Below are 21,527 nucleotides of genomic sequence, written 5' to 3'. Positions count from 1 at the left end.
AAATGAGCAGAGCTCAAAGGAGACTCCCTAAGCACAACGTGCGGTAGAAAATCTGAGGCTCTGAGGTTCCTTCAGGAGGGTTCTATGGGGTGAGGCTCTTCTGATTGGCTGATGCTTAGTTTTGGTCTCTTTTACAAAAAGAGGCGGATATGCTACAAAAGGGAATGAGGCCTAGGCCTTTTTCTTTCTCTTTTGTACCTACTGCTATGTTATTTTTGTAACCGAGACTCCCATTCCGACGACGGGGAATGATACAAGCTATGGGAATCTATGAAAGTTCCAATACTGGGGCAACCTTCCTTTCTACTAGGCCATCTGATCCCATGTGTTCCAACCAAGACAGCTAAATTAAGACAACACAGCCCAAGGCACATTTACCCTGTTGCCAACGTGCTGTTCCCAATAAAGAGTAAAGAGCTAATTTCTCCAGGATTCACTAGCTGGTGAGAGCTGTGTCTTACAGCAGCATCCACAATCTCTGCTACATACTCCGTAGAGAACAGTGCTGTGCAAATTTGGTACTGCGTCCATTTTATCGCTGAGAAGGAAGGCAAATGCAAAGCTTCACTTGACGCTATGACCTTTAAAATGTAACTCAACAGCAGATTTCCTTTTCAAAATAGATTATCTAGGGTTATTCTAATAAAAGGTGAGTGCAGAAGACTGACATAGGAAGTATGAACCTCTTGGAGGGGTATCCCACTGCAGGACAAACAGTAAATTGTACAGTACCTTGTAAGACTGCCACTCTGGTTGTAGCTCAGCTTTAGATCAGACCCCATGGCATCCCTACAGTAAGAATAAAGGGCTCTGATCACTTCTAGGAATACATCCCCAACAACCTGGGGCCCTGAAATGAAAAAATTAAGAGGAATGGTAAGACTAATTATTTTTGTGGTGTGTTTCTTCTACATTAACTAATTGACTAGTTTAAAAAAACATATTTGAAGACATATTCTGGGGACAATCAAAAGAAAGACTAAATAATATGCAATAAGGAGCAAAATACATTAAAAGACAAGTGCACTGCAAATTGCAACTACATTTAATACACTTACTGTCCCATGAGATTCAAATACTATTTTTGTTGTTCCTCAATGAAATAATCTAGATATTACCTAAGGCATAAAATACCTTGTTTTATCCAGCATCCATTACGAAAGTGAATGCCTCATTACCATTTAAAAAAATACTGCTAAAACCTACAAGTCTACCAAAAAATGAGGGCACAGACGAAAATGCGTACATTTGCTTCTCTCAGATTTCTGCAGACCGGCAAAGCAGTCATTGGTGATAAAAACTCTTTCCACACGTACATTTTAATTGCAGGTAGAAACACAAACTTCAATCAAAATCTAAAAAAAAATCCTTCGCCCAAACTGTATTTTATTAGGAATTCACTCTTAATATATACTCGTGGTCTACCAAAAAAAAATGCTTTAGATAAATAAATATGTGCGACGAGATATCTTCTCTCGCAAGTCATTTTGATAACATCCCACAAATGATCTTAATTTGTCAAAAAGTCCTCAATTTCAGTGGCTTCCAGACAATGCATAAAACCAATGTAAATTTATAAAAATGGTATGAACTGAGATTCATGATCTTACAATGGTCTCTCATTGAAAAAGCATAATGCACGGCAGAAAAATTATAGCTAGCTACCAAATCAAGAATGAAAACTTGATAATGTTTCAGCTGTTTAAAAGCAATGGATAATGATTTAACTGGCTTCATTGCTCAATATGTTTAGTGCCCATACTAAACCCAAACTACTGTATTTTCAGGCAGCACGCTCCTCAACATAGTATGACCTCCTAAAGCACTCTGGTATTTACAGTATGCAATGTACTCAGGGCAAATACTGCTACAGTTGTTGGTGAGGGACCTGCCAAGATTACTTTTCTATTAAGAAGTGCCAAACATTGCCCCATCTCCTAAGTACCAAACATAAATACATCTCAGAATGTTCCCACTAGACAGAGGGACATGTGAGGAGTGGGGCCAGTTATTTTGTTCGGGTTCATTCACTCTAAACATATCCAGGTGCATCGTGTTTTTTGCTTAATATATCTTGGCCAGCCCCAGCTATAGCGTTTTGTTTGATGTTAGCCTAGTTTATTTTAAAGATATAAAAATACACACATGTCACATTGTGTGATTAAGCTAGCTTTTCATAAGATTAGGACACAAACCATCTAGGCACAGATGGGAAGGGCCTGGCCACTTCTTTTGTTTCTACACAACACCATGTGCACAGAGGTAAAATCAAGCCTGTTTCACTGGTGGTAGACGGCAGGAGCTAATGTGTTTACAACCAACACTTTGAGGGGCGACAGTCAAGTTATGTTACCCTGTCAGAATGGTTCATTAGACTCCTTAGACTAGAGGATGGATAGGCTACATGGTGCAACATGTCTCAAAAAACATTTATCCTTTTTCCAGAAGCAGAGTGAATAGAGAAGTGCTATACAAATCATAGGCATGCATACATCTCCTGTACAAACGTGGGCGCGCTATTGCACACTACACCTGTCCTTGCCCTTAGTCTGTCATGTTGTACCCAAGGAGGAACATATTGTGCGGCAAGAAAGCAACTGAAGATTCCAAATTTTAAAAAGGGGACTGCAACCGAGACTGTGAAGAGATGAGGGGTCCAATGATAAAGCATGCCACTTCGGTGAGTGAGGCCTACTGTCGTTTTTGTACCGAGCACTCCAAATAGAGATCATTGAGTGCATTTCAACCAACGTCTCTCAATGTAGGAGAACCAGGTACCGTGTTGGAATCAGTTTCCTTGTATTTTCTTTTTAGGAATTGTCATGTCAAGGAGGGTGAACCAGTGACACTATAAATAATTACTTACCTCTCACTCCCACCTGTAGCAAGTGTAATGAAAAAAAGAGTGGTCATGTGTCTCATACAAGTAATGGGAGAACAAATATTCAGAAAGCCACTGAACACATGTCGAACAGCAACACAGCTCTAACACAGTACTATAATGACCCACAGGACAAACACTAACTCTATACATGTCCTTCCGATGCCTGTGTCTGCAGCTGCTTCTGAGATAGATGCTTGTCTTCATCTTCGCAGAGACTCCTTATTCATTATGGGCGTCCACACCCAGGTTCTGGTCACCTGGTTCACTATAGCATCTCTTGGCTTACCCCGTAGAACCAGTGGCACATCAATTGCAGGAATGACAAACAAACACACACACACACACACCTTCCACCTGGAGAACGACCAGGACAACAACACCACCGCCCTACTAGACAACCTCACCAACCTCGGATTCAAGCAACTGGTCAACACCCCCATCCATTACGCCGGCCACACGCTCGACCCCGTCTTCTCCTCCAGCAACCACATCTCCTACAGCCACACCACCGAGCTCCATTGGACCGACCACAGCTGCGTACACTTCAACTTCAGGAAAACAACGACCCACCACCGCCCTCAACAAACCCCCCGAAGATGCTGGAGCAAGATCACCACCGACCAACTCACTACCTCCTTGCTCCTAAACCTTCCCACCAACACCACGGACCCCAACGACGGAGCCCGCAACCTCACACAGTGGATCACCGACAGCACCGACACCCTTGCTCCACTGAAAAACCCTCCCAGCAACCTCAACTACAAGAAAGCTGCATGGTTCACCAACGATCTCAAAGATTCCAAGAAATCCTGCCGTGACCTCGAGAAAGCCTGGCGCTACAACCAGTCAACGGATAACATGACAGCCCTCAAGAACGCCACCCGCAAACACCACTAGCTGATCCGCAGCACCAAAAGGTCATCCTTCAGAGAACGACTGGACAACAACACCCACAACAGCAAGGAACTCTTCAACGTCGTGAAAGATCTCTCCAACCCCAACGCAAGCGACAACGACATCACGCCTTCTCAAGACCTCTGCAACTCTCTGGCCACCTTTTTTCACCGTAAGATCGTCGAGGTACACAACAGCTTCGGCGCTCAGAACACGTCCCCCACCACCGAACCTACACCCCCCCCCCCACCACCATGTGTGCCTGGACTCAGGTCAGCACGGAAGATACCACCCACACAATGAACACCATCCACTCGGGCTCCCCAGCCGATCTCTGCCCACACCACATCGTCAACAAAGCCGACTCCATCATCGCACCCATACTTCGGGACATCATCAACAACTCTGTCATATCCACCACCTTCCTGGAGAGCTGGAAGCACGCAGAGATCAGCGCCCTCCTGAAGAAACCCACCGCAGACCCCTCAGACCTCAAGAACTTCCGCCCCATCTCGCTCCTCCCCTTCCCTGCAAAAGTAATTGAGAAAACCGTCAACAAACTGCTGACAGCCTTCCTGGAGACGAATGGCTCCCTCGACCCATCGCAGTCCGGATTCCGAGCGAACCACAGCACCGAGACCGCCCTCATCGTGGCCACCGACGACATTCGGACCCTGCTGGACAACGGAGAAACCGCCGCCCTCATCCTGCTCGACCTTTCGGTCGCGTTCGACACGGTCTGCCACCGCACCCTGACAACACGCCTCTGCCACGCCGGGATCCAAGGAAAGGCCCTGGAATGGATCACCTCCTTCCTCTCCGACAGAACCCAAAGAGTCCGTCTCCCGCCCTTCCTCGCAGAAGCCACCAAGATCATCTGCGGCGTACCTCAAGGCTCCTCGCTCAGCCCCACCCTATTCAACATCTACATGAGCCCCCTCGCAGCCATCGCACGCAAGCACAACCTCAACATCATCTCCTACGCCAACGATACCCAACTGATTCTCTCCCTCACCAACGACCCCACCTCCCCCAGAGCCAGCTTCCAGGACGGAATGAAAGACATCGCAGACTGGTTGAAGCTCAGCCGCCTGAAACTGAATTCAGACAAGACGGAAGTCCTCATCCTCGGCCCATCCATCTCCACCTGGGACGACTCCTGGTGGCCCCCTGCTCTGGGCCCCCCACCCAAGCCCACGGACCACTCACACAACCTGGGCTTCATCCTTGACTCCTCCCTCACGATGGCCAGGCAAGTTAACGCCGTTACCTCCTCCTGCTTCAACACACTCCGCAAGCTCCGTAAGATCTTCCGCTGGATCCCCACTGGAACCAGGAAAACGGTCACCCAGGCCCTCATTACCAGCCGTCTGGACTACGGGAACGCCCTCTACGCTGGGACCACCGCCAAACTACAGAAAAGACTCCAGCGCAGCCAGAACGCCTCAGCACGACTCGTCTTGGACATCCCCCGACACAGCCACATCTCCGCCCACCTGAGGGACATGCACTGGCTCCCCATCAGCAAAAGGATCACGTTCAGACTACTCACCCACGCACACAAGGCTCTCCACGACTTGGGCCCCGAATACCTCAACAACCGCCTCACGTTCTACACGCCAACCCGTCAGCTCCGCTCTGCCAGCCTCGCCCTCATCCCACGGATCCGCAGAACCACCACCGGAGGAAAATCCTTCACCTACCTGGCGGCCAAGACCTGGAACACCCTCCCCATCCACCTACGACTCACCCAGGACCATCTCTCCTTCAGGAAGCAACTCAAGACTTGGCTTTTCGAGCAGTAGCAGCCCCCCTCCCCCATCTTCTCCCACCCCCCCCCCGCCTTGAGACCCTAGCAGGTGAGTAGCGCGCTTTACAAATACTCTTAGTTAGTATTAGATTCCTTACCTTAGAATAACCCCAGGCGTCAGTCTGGATCCGGAAACTTTTGCGTAGCAGTACCCCTGCGCGTCGGTAGGCGTCGTCTGCAGGCATCCCCTGCGGCTCCACGTCCGTAGTTGGCGTCGTGCGCCGTGATGAAGTCGCTGGAGTATATAGACGCCGCCTCCGCGCGCTGACGTCAGTTCTTTGCACACAGCATTTCCGCGCCAGAACACGCAGAGCCATGTGAGAACCAACACTGGTGCCATTTGAAACTAGGGCCCTGAAAGGGATGTCCTTAACCCTAGGTATCAGTTCGCAGAACGGGGAGGATGGGTGGGTTGGGAATCTAATACTAACTAATGTTTCTTACAGATATATCGTTACCGAAGGTAAGTAACTTGTTCATCTGAAAGAAACACGTTAGTATTAGATTCCTTACCTTAGAATAGATACCCCAGCAATACCAACCCCGGTGGTGGGTCTGCGAACCAATACATTCCTACACCAGAAAGTCCTGGAGGACAGAACGGCCAAAGAAGCCATCCCTCCGGACTTGGCTGTCCAGGCAGTAGTGCCTCGCAAAGGTGTGCAGCGAGGCCCACGTAGCCGCCTGGCAAATGTCCTGCAAGGGGACTCCCCGGCCCAGGGCAGTATTAGCCGCCGTGGCCCGAGTGGAATGGGCCCTCAGCCCAACAGGAGGGTCCTTCCGAGCCAAAGAGTAGCACGCTTTGATGCACAGAACGACCCACCGTGAGATGGTCCATTTATGTACCGCCCGTCCCTTCTTCGCACCCATGTAGCCAACAAACAGTTGGTCATCCAGTTGGTCATCCACCCGGAACTGGCGTGTGCGATCCATATAAAATGAAAGCGCACGTTTTGGGTCCAGACGATGGAGCCGTTCTTCATCCTTTGAAGGATGCGGAGGCGGGAAGAAGGAAGGGAGGGTGATGGACTGCCCGATGTGAAAAGCAGAGACAACTTTGGGCAGGAAAGAAGGTCTAGTTCTCAGAACCACCTTGTCTGGATCAATGGACATGAAAGGAGGTTTGACAGAAAGAGCCTGGAGCTCACTCACCCTCCTGGCAGAGGTGATGGCAACCAGGAAGGCCGTCTTTAAAGTCAGGAGACGGAGAGGACAGGAATGAAGGGGCTCAAAGGGAGCACACATCAAGAATGTTAGAACCAGGTTCAAGTCCCACTGAGGCATCACAAACGGAACAGGTGGATACATGTGTGTGATGCCCTTCAAGAATCTTGTTACAATGGGGGACTTGAACAAAGAAGGTTGATCAGGCAGCCTCAGAAAGGCCGAAAGGGCAGAAAGGTAGCCCTTGATAGTGCCCAGAGCAGAGCCCTGCTGGGCAAGAGAAAGAAGGAAAAGAAGAACCTCAGAAAGAGGGGCAGAAAGAGGATCCACAGCCTTTGCTGTGCGCCATGCCACAAACTTGTTCCACCGACAGGCGTATACCGATTTCGTGGAGGAACGCCTGGCTGCCAGAATCACATCACAGACTTCAGGAGGCAAGTCAAATGGCCTCAACTGCCGCCGCTCAATCTCCACGCATGGAGGTGGAGGCTGGACAGGTTCGGGTGGAGGACCGTCCCCTGCTGCTGCGACAGAAAGTCCTCCTGAAGGGGCAGGCGGATCGGGGGACCGACTGACATGCTGAGTAGCTCGGGATACCAGTATCTTCGAGCCCAGTCCGGAGCCACAAGGATGACTTGGGCCCGGTCGCGCCTGATCTTCTTCAGCACTCTGGGCAGAAGTGGTATAGGCGGAAAGGCGTATAACAGACCGCAACTCCAATCGCGCCGAAAGGCGTCGCCGTGCGAGTGCTGTCTTGGAAACTCCAACGCGCAGAACTGATGACATTGCGCGTTCTCTTCTGTGGCGAATAGATCTAACCAAGGCTCTCCCCATTGCCGAAAGAGGCCTTGCGCCACGTCCGAGTTCAGACGCCATTCGTGATCCATCGAGCACCGACGGCTGAGTTCGTCCGCCCTGGCGTTCAGAGAACCTGCCAGGTGTTGAACCGTCAGAGTCACGCCCTGACGATCCAGCCATTGCCAGAGGCGCAGAGCCTCCTGGCAAAGGGTCCACGACCCCACCCCGCCCTGCTTGTTGCAGTACCACATGGCGGTGGTGTTTTCCGTGAACACCTGCACTACACTCCCGTTGACAAAGGGGAGGAATGCTTTCAGTGCCAAACGAATCGCCCGGAGCTCCAACAAGTTTATATGGAGCCGGGACTTCGCCGGAGACCAGATGCCTCTGATCTCTGCCTCTCCCAAGTGGCCTCCCCAGCCCTGGAGAGACGCGTCCGTCACAACAACGTGCTCCGGTTGGAGAAGGGAGAGGGATCTGCCTCTGACCCAATCGCGGTCCGTAAGCCACCACTGCAGTTGTCTTGCAGTGCCCTCTGAGATCAAGACATGGTCGGACAGGTTGCCCTGATGCTGGGCCCACTGAAACTTCAGGTCCCACTGCAGAGCCCGCATCCGCCACCGGGCGTGATGCACCAGAAGGATGCAGGAAGCCATCAGCCCCAGCAGCCGCAGCGTCAACCTGACCGAAACCCGGGATAACGGCTGGAAAATGGGAATCAAAGCCTGTATATCCTGGACTCGCCGTTCCGGAGGATAGACCCGAAACTGCGCCGAGTCGAGAACCGCTCCGATGAAAAGGAGCTTTTGAGAGGGACACAGGTGTGATTTCGGCACATTGATGGAGAACCCCAGCGCGTGCAGGAGGTCTGCCGTCATCTGAAGGTGGTGGACGACTGTCTGGGGCGAGCCCGGCTTCAACAACCAGTCGTCTAGATAGGGGAAGACTGAAACCCCCAATCTGCGCAGATGAGCTGCGACCACCGCCATCACCTTGATGAACACCCGTGGGGCGCTTGTAAGGCCGAAGGGGAGCACGATAAACTGAAAATGCTCGAGGCCTACCGTGAACCGCAGGTAACGCCGGTGGGCCGGCAGGACGGGGATGTGAAAATACGCATCCTGCAAGTCCAACGCTACCATCCAGTCTTGCGGGTCTAGAGCAGCCAGAACCTGAGCTAAAGTCAACATCTTGAACTTCTCCTTCCGGAGGAAGCCGTTGACGTTCCTTAGATCCAAGATAGGACGTAGGCCCCCTTTGTCCTTGTTGGGCACCAGAAAGTAGTGGGAATAGCAACCACGTCCTACTTCTGGCCCAGGAACGTGCTCGATGGCCCCCTTGGCCAAGAGGGCCGTAACTTCCTCCCTCAGAAGTGCCAAGTGGTCCCCCGACACACGGTGGTTCTGCGGTGGCATGGCTGGAGGAGTAGTCTCGAAGGGGAGGCAGTATCCCCTTCGGACGAGCTGCAGCACCCACCTGTCCGACGTAATTGTGCGCCAGTGGGAGAGGTGATGGTGAACCCTGCCTCCCACCGGTGTCACATGGGCCTGAAAGCTCGGACTAGGAGGATTTAGTGGCAGATGCTGCGGGGGGAGGTGTGGCCTGACCTCGCCGCTGTCCCCGACCGCCACCACGGCGGTTTCCACGGCTGCCACCGCGTTGATAAGTCTGTTGCGGTGCGTGGCTGGCAGCACGTGTGGGACCGCCCCTTCCTTGGCCACGAAAGGAGCGAAACGAACCCGTTTGCTGGTGCTGGGTCGAGAGACCTAAGGACTTGGCCGTGACCCTGGAGTCCTTGAAGCGCTCCAGCGCATGGTCCGCTTTGTCGCCAAACAGGCGACTGCCATCAAACGTGTCCATTAAGGCATTCTGGACATCAGCCGAGAAGTTGGCGGATCTCAGCCAGGCGTGGCGACGAATCGCCACCGTCGTGGACATCGCTCTGCCCAGCGAGTCGGTCGTATCAAGACCACACCTGATGGAATATCTTGCTGCGTCTCGGCCTTCAATCATAGCCTTGCCGAGCTTAGCCCGTACCTCCGGGGGGCATTCAGGCAGCAGGTCCGCGACCGTGTCCTACAGAGAGTGGGTGTAGCGGCCCAAGAGGCACGCGGTGTTGCAAGACCGCAGTCCCAGACTCAGGGACGAGAAGACCTTTCTGCCATACTGGTCGTACCTCTTTGATTCCCTGTCAGGCGGGGCCGACGGGAATGCGGTTTGGGAGGTGGAGGCCTGGATCACCAGACTCTCAGGGGTGGGGTGGGTGGACAGAAACTTGGGGTCGTCCGCACACGGACGGTGGCGTCTGGCCACGTTCCTATCAACAGGCGAACCTGAAGCGGGCCTGGACCACGTGCCCAAAAGAACGTCCGTTAAGGCCGCGTTAAACGGCAGCAGTGGCTCCTGTGGGCATGACTGCGGTTTGAGGACCTCGGTGAGGATGTTATCCTCACGGCCTCGACGGGGAGCTCAAGGTGTAAGGCCTTGGCAGCCCTCATCAACACCACTGAATAGGCAGCCCCCTCCTCCGTAGCCACGGTAGGAGGCGAGACAAAACCAGGGTTGGGGGAGTCATCCAGACCACTGGCGTCACCCAAGTCACCTGTTCAGTCCATGTCATACTGACACTCGCGTGTCAGAGGGTCCTCAGACCCCTCCCACCTTTCTCCGTATTCTACATCCTCACCATACTCGGAGTCAACGATGTAGACCGGCTCCTAGGGGTTCACAGGCCCCATCGACGCCGGTCCGACTCCGCGTCCGGATTCGGAGAGGGAATGGGGACGGCGCCGCCCGGAGCCGGCACCGGGGAACCGGCGCCGCGGGGGGGCGGCGCCATGGGTTGCCCCGATGGAATCGGCGCCGGAGAGGCCGGTTGACCAGTCGGCGTCGACCCCGAGGACCCCTGCGGCGCCGGGATCGGAGGCGTCAGCGGCGCCGGGGCCGGAGCACCCGACGGCGTCGAGGCAGGGTCACCCGAACCGCTTGGGCCCCCAGACGGGTTCACAGGGCCCGAAGGCGCCGCGGAACCCGCCGGAGGAGAAAGAGCCCTCATGGCCACGAGGAACGCCTCTAGCTCCTCGGGGGACGCGCCTTGCCCAGGGACCGCAGGGTATGGAGCAGGCCGCGTCGGCGACTCACGTGGAGCCGCGGGGATGGGGTCACCCGAACCCCCTGCCCCCTCGGGCGAGCGTCGGGGGGGGGGGAAGGGGAGGGGGAGGGGAAGGGGAAGGGGAAGGGGGGGGGGGGGGGAGTCGGGGGTACGATGACGACGCCCCGACTTTTTGTGCTTCCTACCTGAGGAACCAGAAGAGTGGTGACGGCTCCCGGAGCGTCCGTGACGACTCCGCGACCGCTCCCTCGATCGCTCCCTTGACCTCCGGCCGGACCGGGACCGCTCTCGACACGGGCCGACACCCGGAGCTCGAGCAGCTTGCGGGACCGCTCCCGTCTAGCTTTATTAGTCAGAGCCCGGCAGTCGACGCAGGCGTCCACGTCGTGGTCGGGGCCCAGGCACCGGAGGCAGAGTCGGTGATGATCCGTGACCGACATCGTCCGGTCACAGTCGTCACAGTTCTTAAAACCGGGCATCCTACCGGCACCGTAGAAGATTCAAAGATCAAAAAAGATCAAAAAACTTGGTCAACAGACCGGAGTACTGCTCTTCGGATCTGCGCTAACTGGCGCAGAAAAAAGAAGAACTGACGTCAGCGCGCGGAGGCGGCGTCTATATACTCCAGCGACGTCATCACGGCCCACGACGCCAACGACGGATGCGGAGCCGCAGGGGACGCCTACCGACGCGCAGGGGTACTGCTACGCAAAAGTTTCCGGATCCAGACTGACGCCTGGGGTTATTCTAAGGTAAGGAATCTAATACTAACGTGTTTCTTTCAGATTGATTGATTGACCTTCCCCCTGCAAATCTGCTGTCCTAAGGACATAGAGCTACTTTACGCTGCACAGGTTTGATTCTTTGTTCTGACTTTATACGGACTGCACATACCTCCTCTTTATGGAATCCAGGGGTTTCTGTTTGTGATTCTCATACAGCTACAGAGGCCATCTACTATTGCTGGTGGCACCACCCTCTTCATGAAACATATGAGTCTGCTGACTTACATAATCTTTCCTTCCAGCTGTGGTGTCACCCGACTGGACCTATTTTCCCTGTAAGGTGCTAACAGTTTGGCACACACTTTCCGAAGGCTAGCTTGCATATAGTAGCATCTATGCCCAAACCGAACAATGGGTAAATATGGAAAGAAATGGAAAACATGGATAGGTGCAGGCTTTCCAGATGTTTGCCGATAGAGAGGAGGATCAGAAGCCAGTAGTTCGTACCTCTCCCTGAAACCATCAGGGGGATAACCTACATCATCTACTGCCCAGCCAGAATGCAGTTTGAAGGACATCTTGAAACTCATTGCCACTGCCCTTAAGACCCTTTTGGACAAGATGTACTAGCGTAAAAGGAAAAGTGTGGAAATCAGGGACAGGGTCACTTACGTCAAAACGGAACTGTCAAAATCTTAACATAGTGTCTATAAACACTCAAAATCCGTGAAGGAGCTCTATAGGACATATGAGGCTCAAGAGTGCATGTTGAATGACTTTGAAAATCGCTTATGGTTGTCAAAATGCCAGAGCCACTTGCCTTCCAAAGAAAACAGAAGTGTCCTGACTTCATAGCACACCTTCTGCAGAAGGTCTTTACTGTTCCCCATTATTGAAAACACTGATGCTAAAGTCCAGATATCAGTTTTATGAGAAGTGTTAACGTTTATAAAGGAGTATTTGGCTATGGCTAAACCTGCCATGTTCTTCCAATGTAAAAAGAACAATTGATGGACAGAATGCAGAACAATATCATACATTCACCCCAGTACAGAGATCAGGGCCTAAATCCATCATTTTTTTACTCACCATGCAATTCCTTTTTGGATCCAGCCATATGCAAATCAGTCTTGACCCTGCGCCCAATGAGAACAGTCTAGCCCGAACTGCCAGGCCAGGTCATCCCTGGATTGGAAACAAGCAGATGTGGGTCCCGTGCTCACTGCACCACTGGGTTCAAGCTAGCCTGGCTGGTGAAGGGTGATGCCCTGAAACTGGTCCCAGGATGCTTGTTTCCGGTCCAGAGAGGACCTGTCTTGGCAGTTCGGGCTGGACTGTTCCCACAAGGAACAGGGTCAAAACTAATTTGCATATGGCTGGGTCTAAACTGGAGTGGTGTGGTGAGCAAAAGAATGATGGATTAAACCCAGATCCTTGTGACTAGAGGTGAATGTTTGCATTGTCCAGCATTCCGTCCATCAATTGTTTATTTTGCATATTCTTCGAATGTGCCTGAGACTCGAGCTTGTCTTGAGGCATTAGCTCATCAGTTGGTGACTTTGCAATTTTTGAGTTTTCATCTCATTTTGCAACTCCACCATTACTGGGTTTTTATGTTACGTATAGGTGGTTGTGTGGTGTTTTTTTTTTGGCTCTGAATTGTATGTACCCATTCGGCCCATTTCATCCTTTGCGGGGAATACAGACATCGCTCCTAATAACTGTTTTGGGCGACATGTGGGACTTGACTTTTATGCATCAATTCCCTTATGACCTCGGCCAAATTCGTTATTTGGACCATCCAAGCATTAGCACTTACAAGACTACCCATATTGTATTTTCTGCTGATGGAGAAAGCATCCCCATCATACATTTAACAGTGCAAAGGTAATAAACATTCTCTTTAGTCACTAACAAGTGGCATTGTGTAGACCTCCTTACATATCCACAATTTTTGCACCTAATCTCAGTAGTCTTTTCAAGTGCACCAGGATTAGAAAGGGACCTGCGCACATGAGACACATACATTGATCAATTACTGCACATTTTGGATCATTCTTTAACTGCATTATACGAAGGGAGAAGGGAACTGGTGCCCAATTTTGCCTTATATGGTATCTCAGGAAAGAAAAATCTTAAAAAGAACACAATCCAGGTCCAGAGGAAGGTGTTGTTAAGGAACAGGACAGTGAAAATGATTGAATTCAGCTAAAACAGAAGCTCAAAAAATGCCTGTTTTGGGTTTTGTAAAAAGTAGCTGTGTGTTTTGAATTAGCCCCAACCAGAAGCATGTATTTCTATGCACTACTGTCATTTTAGATGGGTGTTCTTACAAGTTAATCACAAACTTAAAAACAAAAGATAATGAACATGAAATTACCTATCTCAGGTTTATCCAGAAGACTTATGAGGATACGGAATGGTTTCAGATATGTATGCTGTCCCGGTTCCAAGTCGGAACTGGAGATCTTCTGATGTAAAATTTCGATCACAGCCTGCAAATAAACAGATATTTTAGGTTTAAAGCATTTTTATTAAGACAAAAAACATGGGGTAGGGGAGAGGAGGTTAAGGTTACATACAGTACAGCAAGAAGAAGCGTATCTCAGGAGCGGTAATCAAAAGTAGTCCGGTGGTTCAGAAGGAAAATACAACAAATATAAGGCATTTAGGCAGTTTGTGTAACATTCTCATGCACTCCAGCACCCCACCCAAGGTCGAGCGCGAGTAGCCATCAGCGATCCAATAAGGCCTAACCCCACTCCTCCATCCCCCCACCCCGATAAAGGAAAAAAAAAAGAAACAACACCCCAACTCCCCCGTCCAATAGCCCTGTCTCAAGATAACCCGCCCCAAACAGCCCACACTCCATCCCCCATGCCCCTATCTTCTGTACACTCTAATCCACCGGAGGCGTAAGCCTGAGAAGGCGAAGGTATCTCGGGCAGGTGAGTTCCCGGAATTCCGTGGACAGTAGTGCTAGGAATGGTTGCCACAATTCCTCGAGTTGATCCACATCCCCAGCCACTGTAAGCGACATCTTCTCCATACCCAACACCTGCCAGAGTCTATGCAACCAACCAGTAATGGAGGGGGCAGTGGCAGTGCGCCAGTGAATAAGAATATTCTGGACTGCTGAGCCTAGCGCGATAGCAATCTGCCTACCCCTACGGGACTTCAACGGGTACATGAGATCATTGGGAAGGCCTAACAGAACATACGCTGGGAAGCGTGGCAGCTCAATCTCAAAATGCTTATCTACCTCATCCAAGACCTCCTTCCAATAAGCAGTCAGCACCGGGCAAGCCCAAAGAATGTGCAAGAGAGTACCCTCCTGTCCGCAGCCCCGCCAACACCCCTTGTCAGTGTGTTTCTGCATTTCGTACAGCCTCTCCGGGGTGTAGTACCAATAAGTAGACACTTTAGTAAATGTCTCTGTAAGTCCAGTGTGGTATGCAGAGTGCCTCGCCCGATATGCAATTTTGTCCCATTCTTTATGACTAAGTGTTCTACCCAATTCTCTGTGCCAGCGCTCCCTCCCTGGGTTATGATAGTGAAACGTCGGGGGTTGAAGGAATTTATACAAATCAGTAATGAGCTTGGCGTCCGAGGTCCGGGTCACCAACCACCGCTCATATGGTGTGATTTGGCGAGCTGCGGTGTCGCGCACTTGGGGTTGGAGAGCCCAGTGTCGGACCTGCATATAGCGCAGTCTGTCCATCTCCGTCAGGCCGAAGTCCTGTCGGAGTTGCTGGAAGGGAATCACGCCCTCCGGCCCATAGATCTGGAAAAGCGCCCTGCAACCCGCGCTCACCCAGTGGGAAAAGGCTCCCGGCTTCAGGCCTGGTGCAAAGTCCGGGTTACCCACTATGGGCGTGAACGGCGAGGGGAAGGTGGTCAAGTCACGGGCTTCGCAAACCGCGTCCCACACCCGCAGGGGGGTCCGCGTGACAAAAGAGGCGTAGAGATTAGCAGGGCGATGCGTGCGGCGCAAGAACGGAACCTCCTGGAGGGTGCGGCCCGCCACTGCCTGGTCTTGAAACAGCCAGTGTTTATCGGATTCCCACCTGCTCCACTCCACCAAGTATCGCAATTGTGCCGCTTGAAAGTATTTCCGGAGGTCCGGGATGCCAAGACCTCCCGCCTCCGGAGCAAGCGTGGAGAGGACCCTCTTCATCCGCGGCTTGCGGCCTTGCCAAACGAAGCGGGAGATGTCAGCTTGCGTTTGCTGTATCCAACCCACAGGGGGTTGGAGAGGTAGAGCGCGGAAGAGGTACAGAATCTGGGGCAGCACCGTCATCTTAACCGCCGCGATACGACCCAGCCACGACAGCAGACCCTTGTTCCACCGGCCAAGTTCCTCCTTGATCTTCCTGCTGAGGGAAGTGTAATTGGCTGTGACCATCTCGGACAGTGTGGGCGCCATCGAGGACCACTGCATGGGAAAAAGACGTTGGAGGTCTCTCCTGGTGTCCGCAGTCAGTGACACGTCCAACGCCACCGACTTGCTCATATTCATTTTGAAGCCGGCTACTCGCGCAGAGGCGTCCAGTTCCCGGACGCAAGCAGGGAGTGACCTCTTGGGGTCGTCTAGGGTCAGCAAGACGTCGTCCGCGTAAAGACTGACTGTGTGGACATATTGGCCCATCTTAACCCCAATGGCGTCAGGATTATTGCGAATCCTCTGAGCAAACGGCTCCATATAAAGGGCGAACAGAAGCGGCGAGAGGGGACAACCTTGTCTCGTACCGCGTTCGATGGCAAAACTACCGGAGCTGCACCCATTGACTCGCACAGACGCCGATGGACTTTTGTAACAGTTGAAAACCATGGTGCGGAACTTCTCACCGATACCCAGTTTCCCGAGAACCAGCTCAAGGTACGGCCAATGAACCCTGTCAAAGGCCTTCTCCGCATCAACTGATAGCAACATCCGCTCCCCCGGGATACGTGAGGCCTTTTCTAATACATGCGTCACTCTCTTGGTGTTGTCCACCGTCTGTCTACCGGGTACAAAGCCCGCCTGGTCCGCCTCCACTAGTCCCGGTAAGTGTAAACCAAGCCTGGACGCTAGAATCCCTGTGTATAGCTTGAGGTCAACATTCAAGAGTGAGATGGGCCTATACGAACCACACAAGGTCCGGTCCTTCCCGGGTTTCGGGATGACTGACACCGTGGCGTTGAGGAGGTCCGGTGGGATAGCGCCAGGCTCGGAGAAGGAGTTAAACAGTCGAGCCAGGATTGGGGCCACAGCGGTGCAGAAGGTCTTATAAAACAAAGCTGTGTAGCCATCCGGGCCCGGGGCCTCACCGTGCTTTAGTCGCGCTATAGCGGAGATGACTTCCTCAACATGGATGTCTCTCTCTAGATGGTCCGCCTGGGCGGAGTCCAACACCGGGAGGGCCACTGACTCCAAATAGTCCTCGGCGTTCCGCGGCGAGGAGGGCTCCCCAGCGTACAGTGTCTCGTAGAAGCTGCGAAAGGATTCCGCCACCTCCGCGTCACCAGAAACAGTAACCCCGTCCGCTCCCGCCAGTTCCTTCACGACATTGCGCTGCTGCGCCACCCGGAGTCGATGGGCCAGGAGCTTACCACATTTGTCTCCCCCTGAGTAAAAGGCATGCTTCAGGCGCAACGCGGCATATTTCGCCCTATCAAGATCTAGTGCTGATAAGAGCTTCCTCGCGGCTTTCAATTGCCGCCAAACTCTCGGAGCCCCTGTTCGGCGATGAACCTGCTCAAGCTCCCTGACCTGCGCAGTCAGTTCGTCCCTCTTACGCTGCCGCTCCCTATTTTCGGCTGAGGAGATGGAAATAAATTCCCCTCGGAGGACCGCTTTCAAAGCTGCCCACTGCGTTGCTTGAGACGTGTCGGAGTTGCCATTGTGGATCAAATAGTCCTGAATGACCTCCCCTATGCGCTTCACAACCGACTTCTTATGTAAAAGAGTATCGCGAAGACGCCACGTCCCTCGAGAGGGAGAGGCCCCCGGCCACTTGAAAACGCCGGAAACTGGCGCATGGTCAGACAGGGACAGGACCCCGATATCCGCCGCCACGGCGGCAGTGCGCATCGGTCCGCTCACCAGGAGGTAATCCAGCCGCGAGTAAGTGCGGTGCGCGTGGGAGAAGTAGGAGTAATCCCTATCACTGGGGTGCAGAGAGCGCCAGAGGTCGTGCAGATCCATCTCCTCAATCCGATCTTTCACCGCGCGGGGAAGTTCCCCGGTCTGCGGGGAGCGTTGCGCCGACCTGTCCATAGCCGAGTCGAAAACGATGTTCAGGTCTCCCCCCAGGATAACATGGCGATCGGGCGAGGCAGTGACGTCCACCAACACTGAATCTAGGAAACTATCTTGGTGATCATTCGGGCTATAAATGGAACCAACTGTAAAAGCTGTACCTCCCAGGCGCATGCGGTATGCAAGGAGCCTCCCCTTCTGTTCGGCGTATTTATACAGAACCTCGCCTCTAAAGGAGCTAGCTAAAAGAATGGCCACCCCCGCTGTCTTGGTCGCTGCTGAGGAGAAGAACTGAGTAGGGAACTTGGCAGAGCGCAGCCTATGGCAATCCCTGGGCAACAAATGGGTCTCCTGCAGGAGGCATATATCCGCCTGCGTCCCCTCCAGCAATGACAGGATCGCTCTACGCTTCACAGGGTTATTCAGACCCTTAACGTTCAGGGTCACTACCTTTAGGGACGGCATTCTACCCGGGGAACAGAAGCGCTATGCAGCAGGCAAGGGGTCGGTAGGCGGGGCGTACGGGGCAGGCGCGCGGAAGAGGCCGGGACAGGCCAAGCGCAGGCATGGGTAGCATCGGACGGGACCCTCCCAACAACAAAACAACCTTTACTCCCCCCCAGAACATACTCATGGCAACTAGCCAAAAACAAAAACAAATGGAAACACCCCATTGTCTCAGTCAAGCCCAAAAAACGGGCAAGTCCGTAGGAAACAGAAAAGTGGACGTCCAGCCACTCACCTCCAACCGCCCCCCCCCGCCCCCCCCGGCCACAAACCCAGCGTCGTAGAGGCTAAGAATCTCTCCCCCCGGAGTGATTTCAGGCCGTCAAGGCCACGCCATTGGAGTCGGCCAAGTCCCTGGCCGCTGCCCTCAAAGCATCCGCCATGTCCGCCCTGATAGTAGGGGAATCAGGGCGACTTGCACTCGCTGGTGACTGTCTCCTCGTCGACCTCCGTCGGCTCCGTCTCTCTGAGCGCCTCCAGGACGGTGTAGCTCCATCTTCCTCCGTGGCCGTGAGGCCCAGTACTCCGCAGATGTCTTGTAAGGAGCGCAGTTGGTGCAGCACTCCGTTCCACGGAAAGATCAGACGGAAAGGATGTCCCCAGGAGTAGGGCGTCTCGTGTTCACGCAAAAAGTCAGTGGCAATCCTGAAGGACCTGCGCTTCTGAAGCGTGATGGCGGACAGATCCTGGTAGAGCGCCACAGGCCGCGCCCTGAAAGTTAAAGGCTGCTTCTTCCGGGCTTCCGCCATGATGCGTTCTTTCAGCGGAAAGTCGGGCAAGAATGCCAAAATGTCCGGGGGGGGGCGCCGATGACTGGCGCTGTCGACCCACCCTATGCGCTCTGTCAATGCGGACAGGGAAGTCTGCTCCTTCTCCCAAGATCTCACGGAACAGGTCCTGTAGATAGGCCACCAAGTCGGTACCCTCGTCCGCGGATGGGACACCCCGCACCCGGATGTTGTTCCGCCTGGACCTGTTCTCAAGGTCTTCTGAGTGGGCCTGGAGCTCGACACATTGCTCCCGGAGGCGGAGAACGTCCTGTTGAAGATGGAGTATCTCTTCGTCTCGGCGCTGGCTCGCCGTCTCCACTGAGTCAACCCGCTCGCCAAGCCCTCCACCTCCATGCGCACTTCACGGACTTCACTAGCCACCTCTCTCTTCAACGTCTGAAAGTCTTCCTTGAGGGAGCTGAATAATTCCTCCATAAAGGACCTTGTGACCGGTGGTTCGCCTCCAGTCGCATCTGCTGAGGCCCGGGAAGACCCCGGCGACGGCTGCGTTCTGTCCCGCAGTTGCTGGGCCCTGCTGAGCATGTCCGGCAGGGTGCGGTCCCCCTTCTTTGAGCCGCCTCTACCAGTCATCGTGATCGCCGCAGTGGATGGGGCCTAAGTCCGGCCGCAACAGGGTCGCCCAGCCGCCCGTGGGCGCCAGATGTGGAGACAGCTCTGCAGGCAAGAGTGTTGCGTCACAAGCGACAAAATGGCGGTCCGGCCCGGTCACCACCAGTCGCGGCGTCCGACCAGGGCGGCAACTGGGATCCAAAGCAAGGGACACTCTTCAGCACGTCCCTCGGGAAGTCAGTTCAGTAGTGGAGGCGACAACAAGCGCCCGCCAGCCAAAAGGCACCGACGGAGGCCACCAACACCAGCTCCTCAGGGACAAGATAGCGGCAGGGCGGGGCTAGGTAGAGCGGCCCGGGCTGGCAACACCGCCGGCGACCCTCGGGATACAGCGATCAGAGAAAGCCCGCAGCCGTTGTCATACAGTTCCATCAGAGGGCTCCGACGGGCCGATCCCAGTGTCGAGGCCTTCGGTCGTCGTTCACGGGGCCGGGACCCGCATAGCGCAGTGTGTCGCTGTCGCTGATCGGAGGGACAAGGCGAAAACTCAAATCCAAAGTCTGCGGAGTCCCCAAGACACCGTCCGCGGGGCTCCGATATCCTCCGGTGCGCGGCGGGTCCGGTCCCCTCCGGATCAGCAGCTTTCAGCACCAGGCCCAGCCGATGGATCTGCAGCTTTCAGCACCAGGCCCAGCCGAGGCGCCTGGACAGCATCGCAGTTCGCTCCGCCCCCAGGCTATCTTCCGTGCTCCGATCTTTGATCAAACTTTCAAAGTGCTTCCTCCGAGGCGATGTGAGCCAAAGTGGTATCAATGTGTGCACCAGACACTCCGGCACACTCCTCTCGCTCGCTGAGCAGCAGCGGGGGGAGAGAAGCGCAGAAAAAGGGGCTCGAGCTGAGCCGGGCCGGAGGAGCTACGGGAGGAAGCGTCCGCTCACCCCGCCATCTTGGCCACGCCCCCTAAACAGATATTTTAAAGTGGAGTCTTACCTAATGTGTCCAATACGTTAAAGTTCAATACATTTCTGCTCTTTGAAGCAGTCGCCCACATTTTGCTAATTCTCAGCAAATGTATTTAGAAATATGGGAGCACACTAAGCTAGCATTAAGTGGGATGAGTTTGTTCTAAGATTGACTTAGAGCCCACCTCCAAAAGAATACTGGTCAGTGGTATTTAAAATGTCTTTTTATTTTAAATGTTTTGTGGCCTTGGAACTCCCTTAACAAAAATAATCAATTGCAGCTGGAGCTGTCTACAGACAATCTCAGCAACATGTCAGGCACTGGATGAAATCACATGAAAATGTTCTTTTTTATCCGGAGCAATACTGCATCTGTTTGACTGACAGTAGTAAGGTATACAGAATTGTTTTTGTTTGAATACAGCATGCTGTGTTACAAATAATGCTGGAACTTTTTTTTTCCTTTCAGGGAATGAATTACAAACCAAAATTGCACAAATGTATTCCATCAGAAATGGATCTACCTATAAAACACAGCCACTTACCAAATTCAAACATTTTATTAACAGTTAATAAAAAATATAATATAAATAAAGTCCAAGACCACAGAATCAAACATTTTTATCAATTAGTCTCTAAGATACAAAAACTGAAAACATGTTTAAACCAGCGGCTGATGCATGTTGACAGAAATGATGACTTGTATTTCATAATTCTTTAACAGCTTTAACTTATTACTAAAAATATATGCCAAGAGCTAAAGATTAAATGATATCTACTGCCAGACTCCTTCAAAGATATTACAATCACACCAGAAAAAAGTATTTGACCATCTTTATGTAAATTAGGAGCATTACAAGAGGGAATTCCCAACTTTGATGACATTTGTTTCAATCATCTTTCTCAGGCTAATGTTAAGGTGGTGCAAACACACAGTATATGAGCCTGTGATTCCCTGATACATACACATGAGCAGCAATTCCCTTTTGCGTGCCCGGAATTCTCCTATTGCCAGGTAATATTGTGACCACATGGTCTGAAATGTTTGGATGGTTAATATATTTATTGATCAATGAAGTGGTTTCCTGC

At 52.7% G+C, this 21,527-nt stretch overlaps 1 protein-coding gene across 3 annotated transcripts in view; it reads right to left on the bottom strand.

Annotated features, from left to right (window-relative positions):
- The window catches only part of DOP1B (DOP1 leucine zipper like protein B), an 870,802-nt gene that overhangs the window by 522,037 nt on the left and 327,238 nt on the right, over window positions 1-21,527 (bottom strand). For all 3 annotated transcript variants that reach the window (XM_086935393.1, XM_086935394.1, XM_086935395.1), the window contains exons 9-10: window positions 13,768-13,882; window positions 733-850 (exon numbers count right to left, since the gene is read on the bottom strand). In XM_086935393.1, coding sequence (XP_086791519.1) covers window positions 733-850; window positions 13,768-13,882 — 233 coding nt within the window. The remainder of the gene's footprint in view (window positions 1-732; window positions 851-13,767; window positions 13,883-21,527) is intronic.

Source organism: Lissotriton vulgaris, chromosome 8 (genome assembly GCF_964263255.1).
Source record: "Lissotriton vulgaris chromosome 8, aLisVul1.2, whole genome shotgun sequence".
NCBI lineage: Eukaryota > Metazoa > Chordata > Amphibia > Caudata > Salamandridae > Lissotriton > Lissotriton vulgaris.
This window is presented reverse-complemented; position numbering and strand designations above follow the sequence as displayed.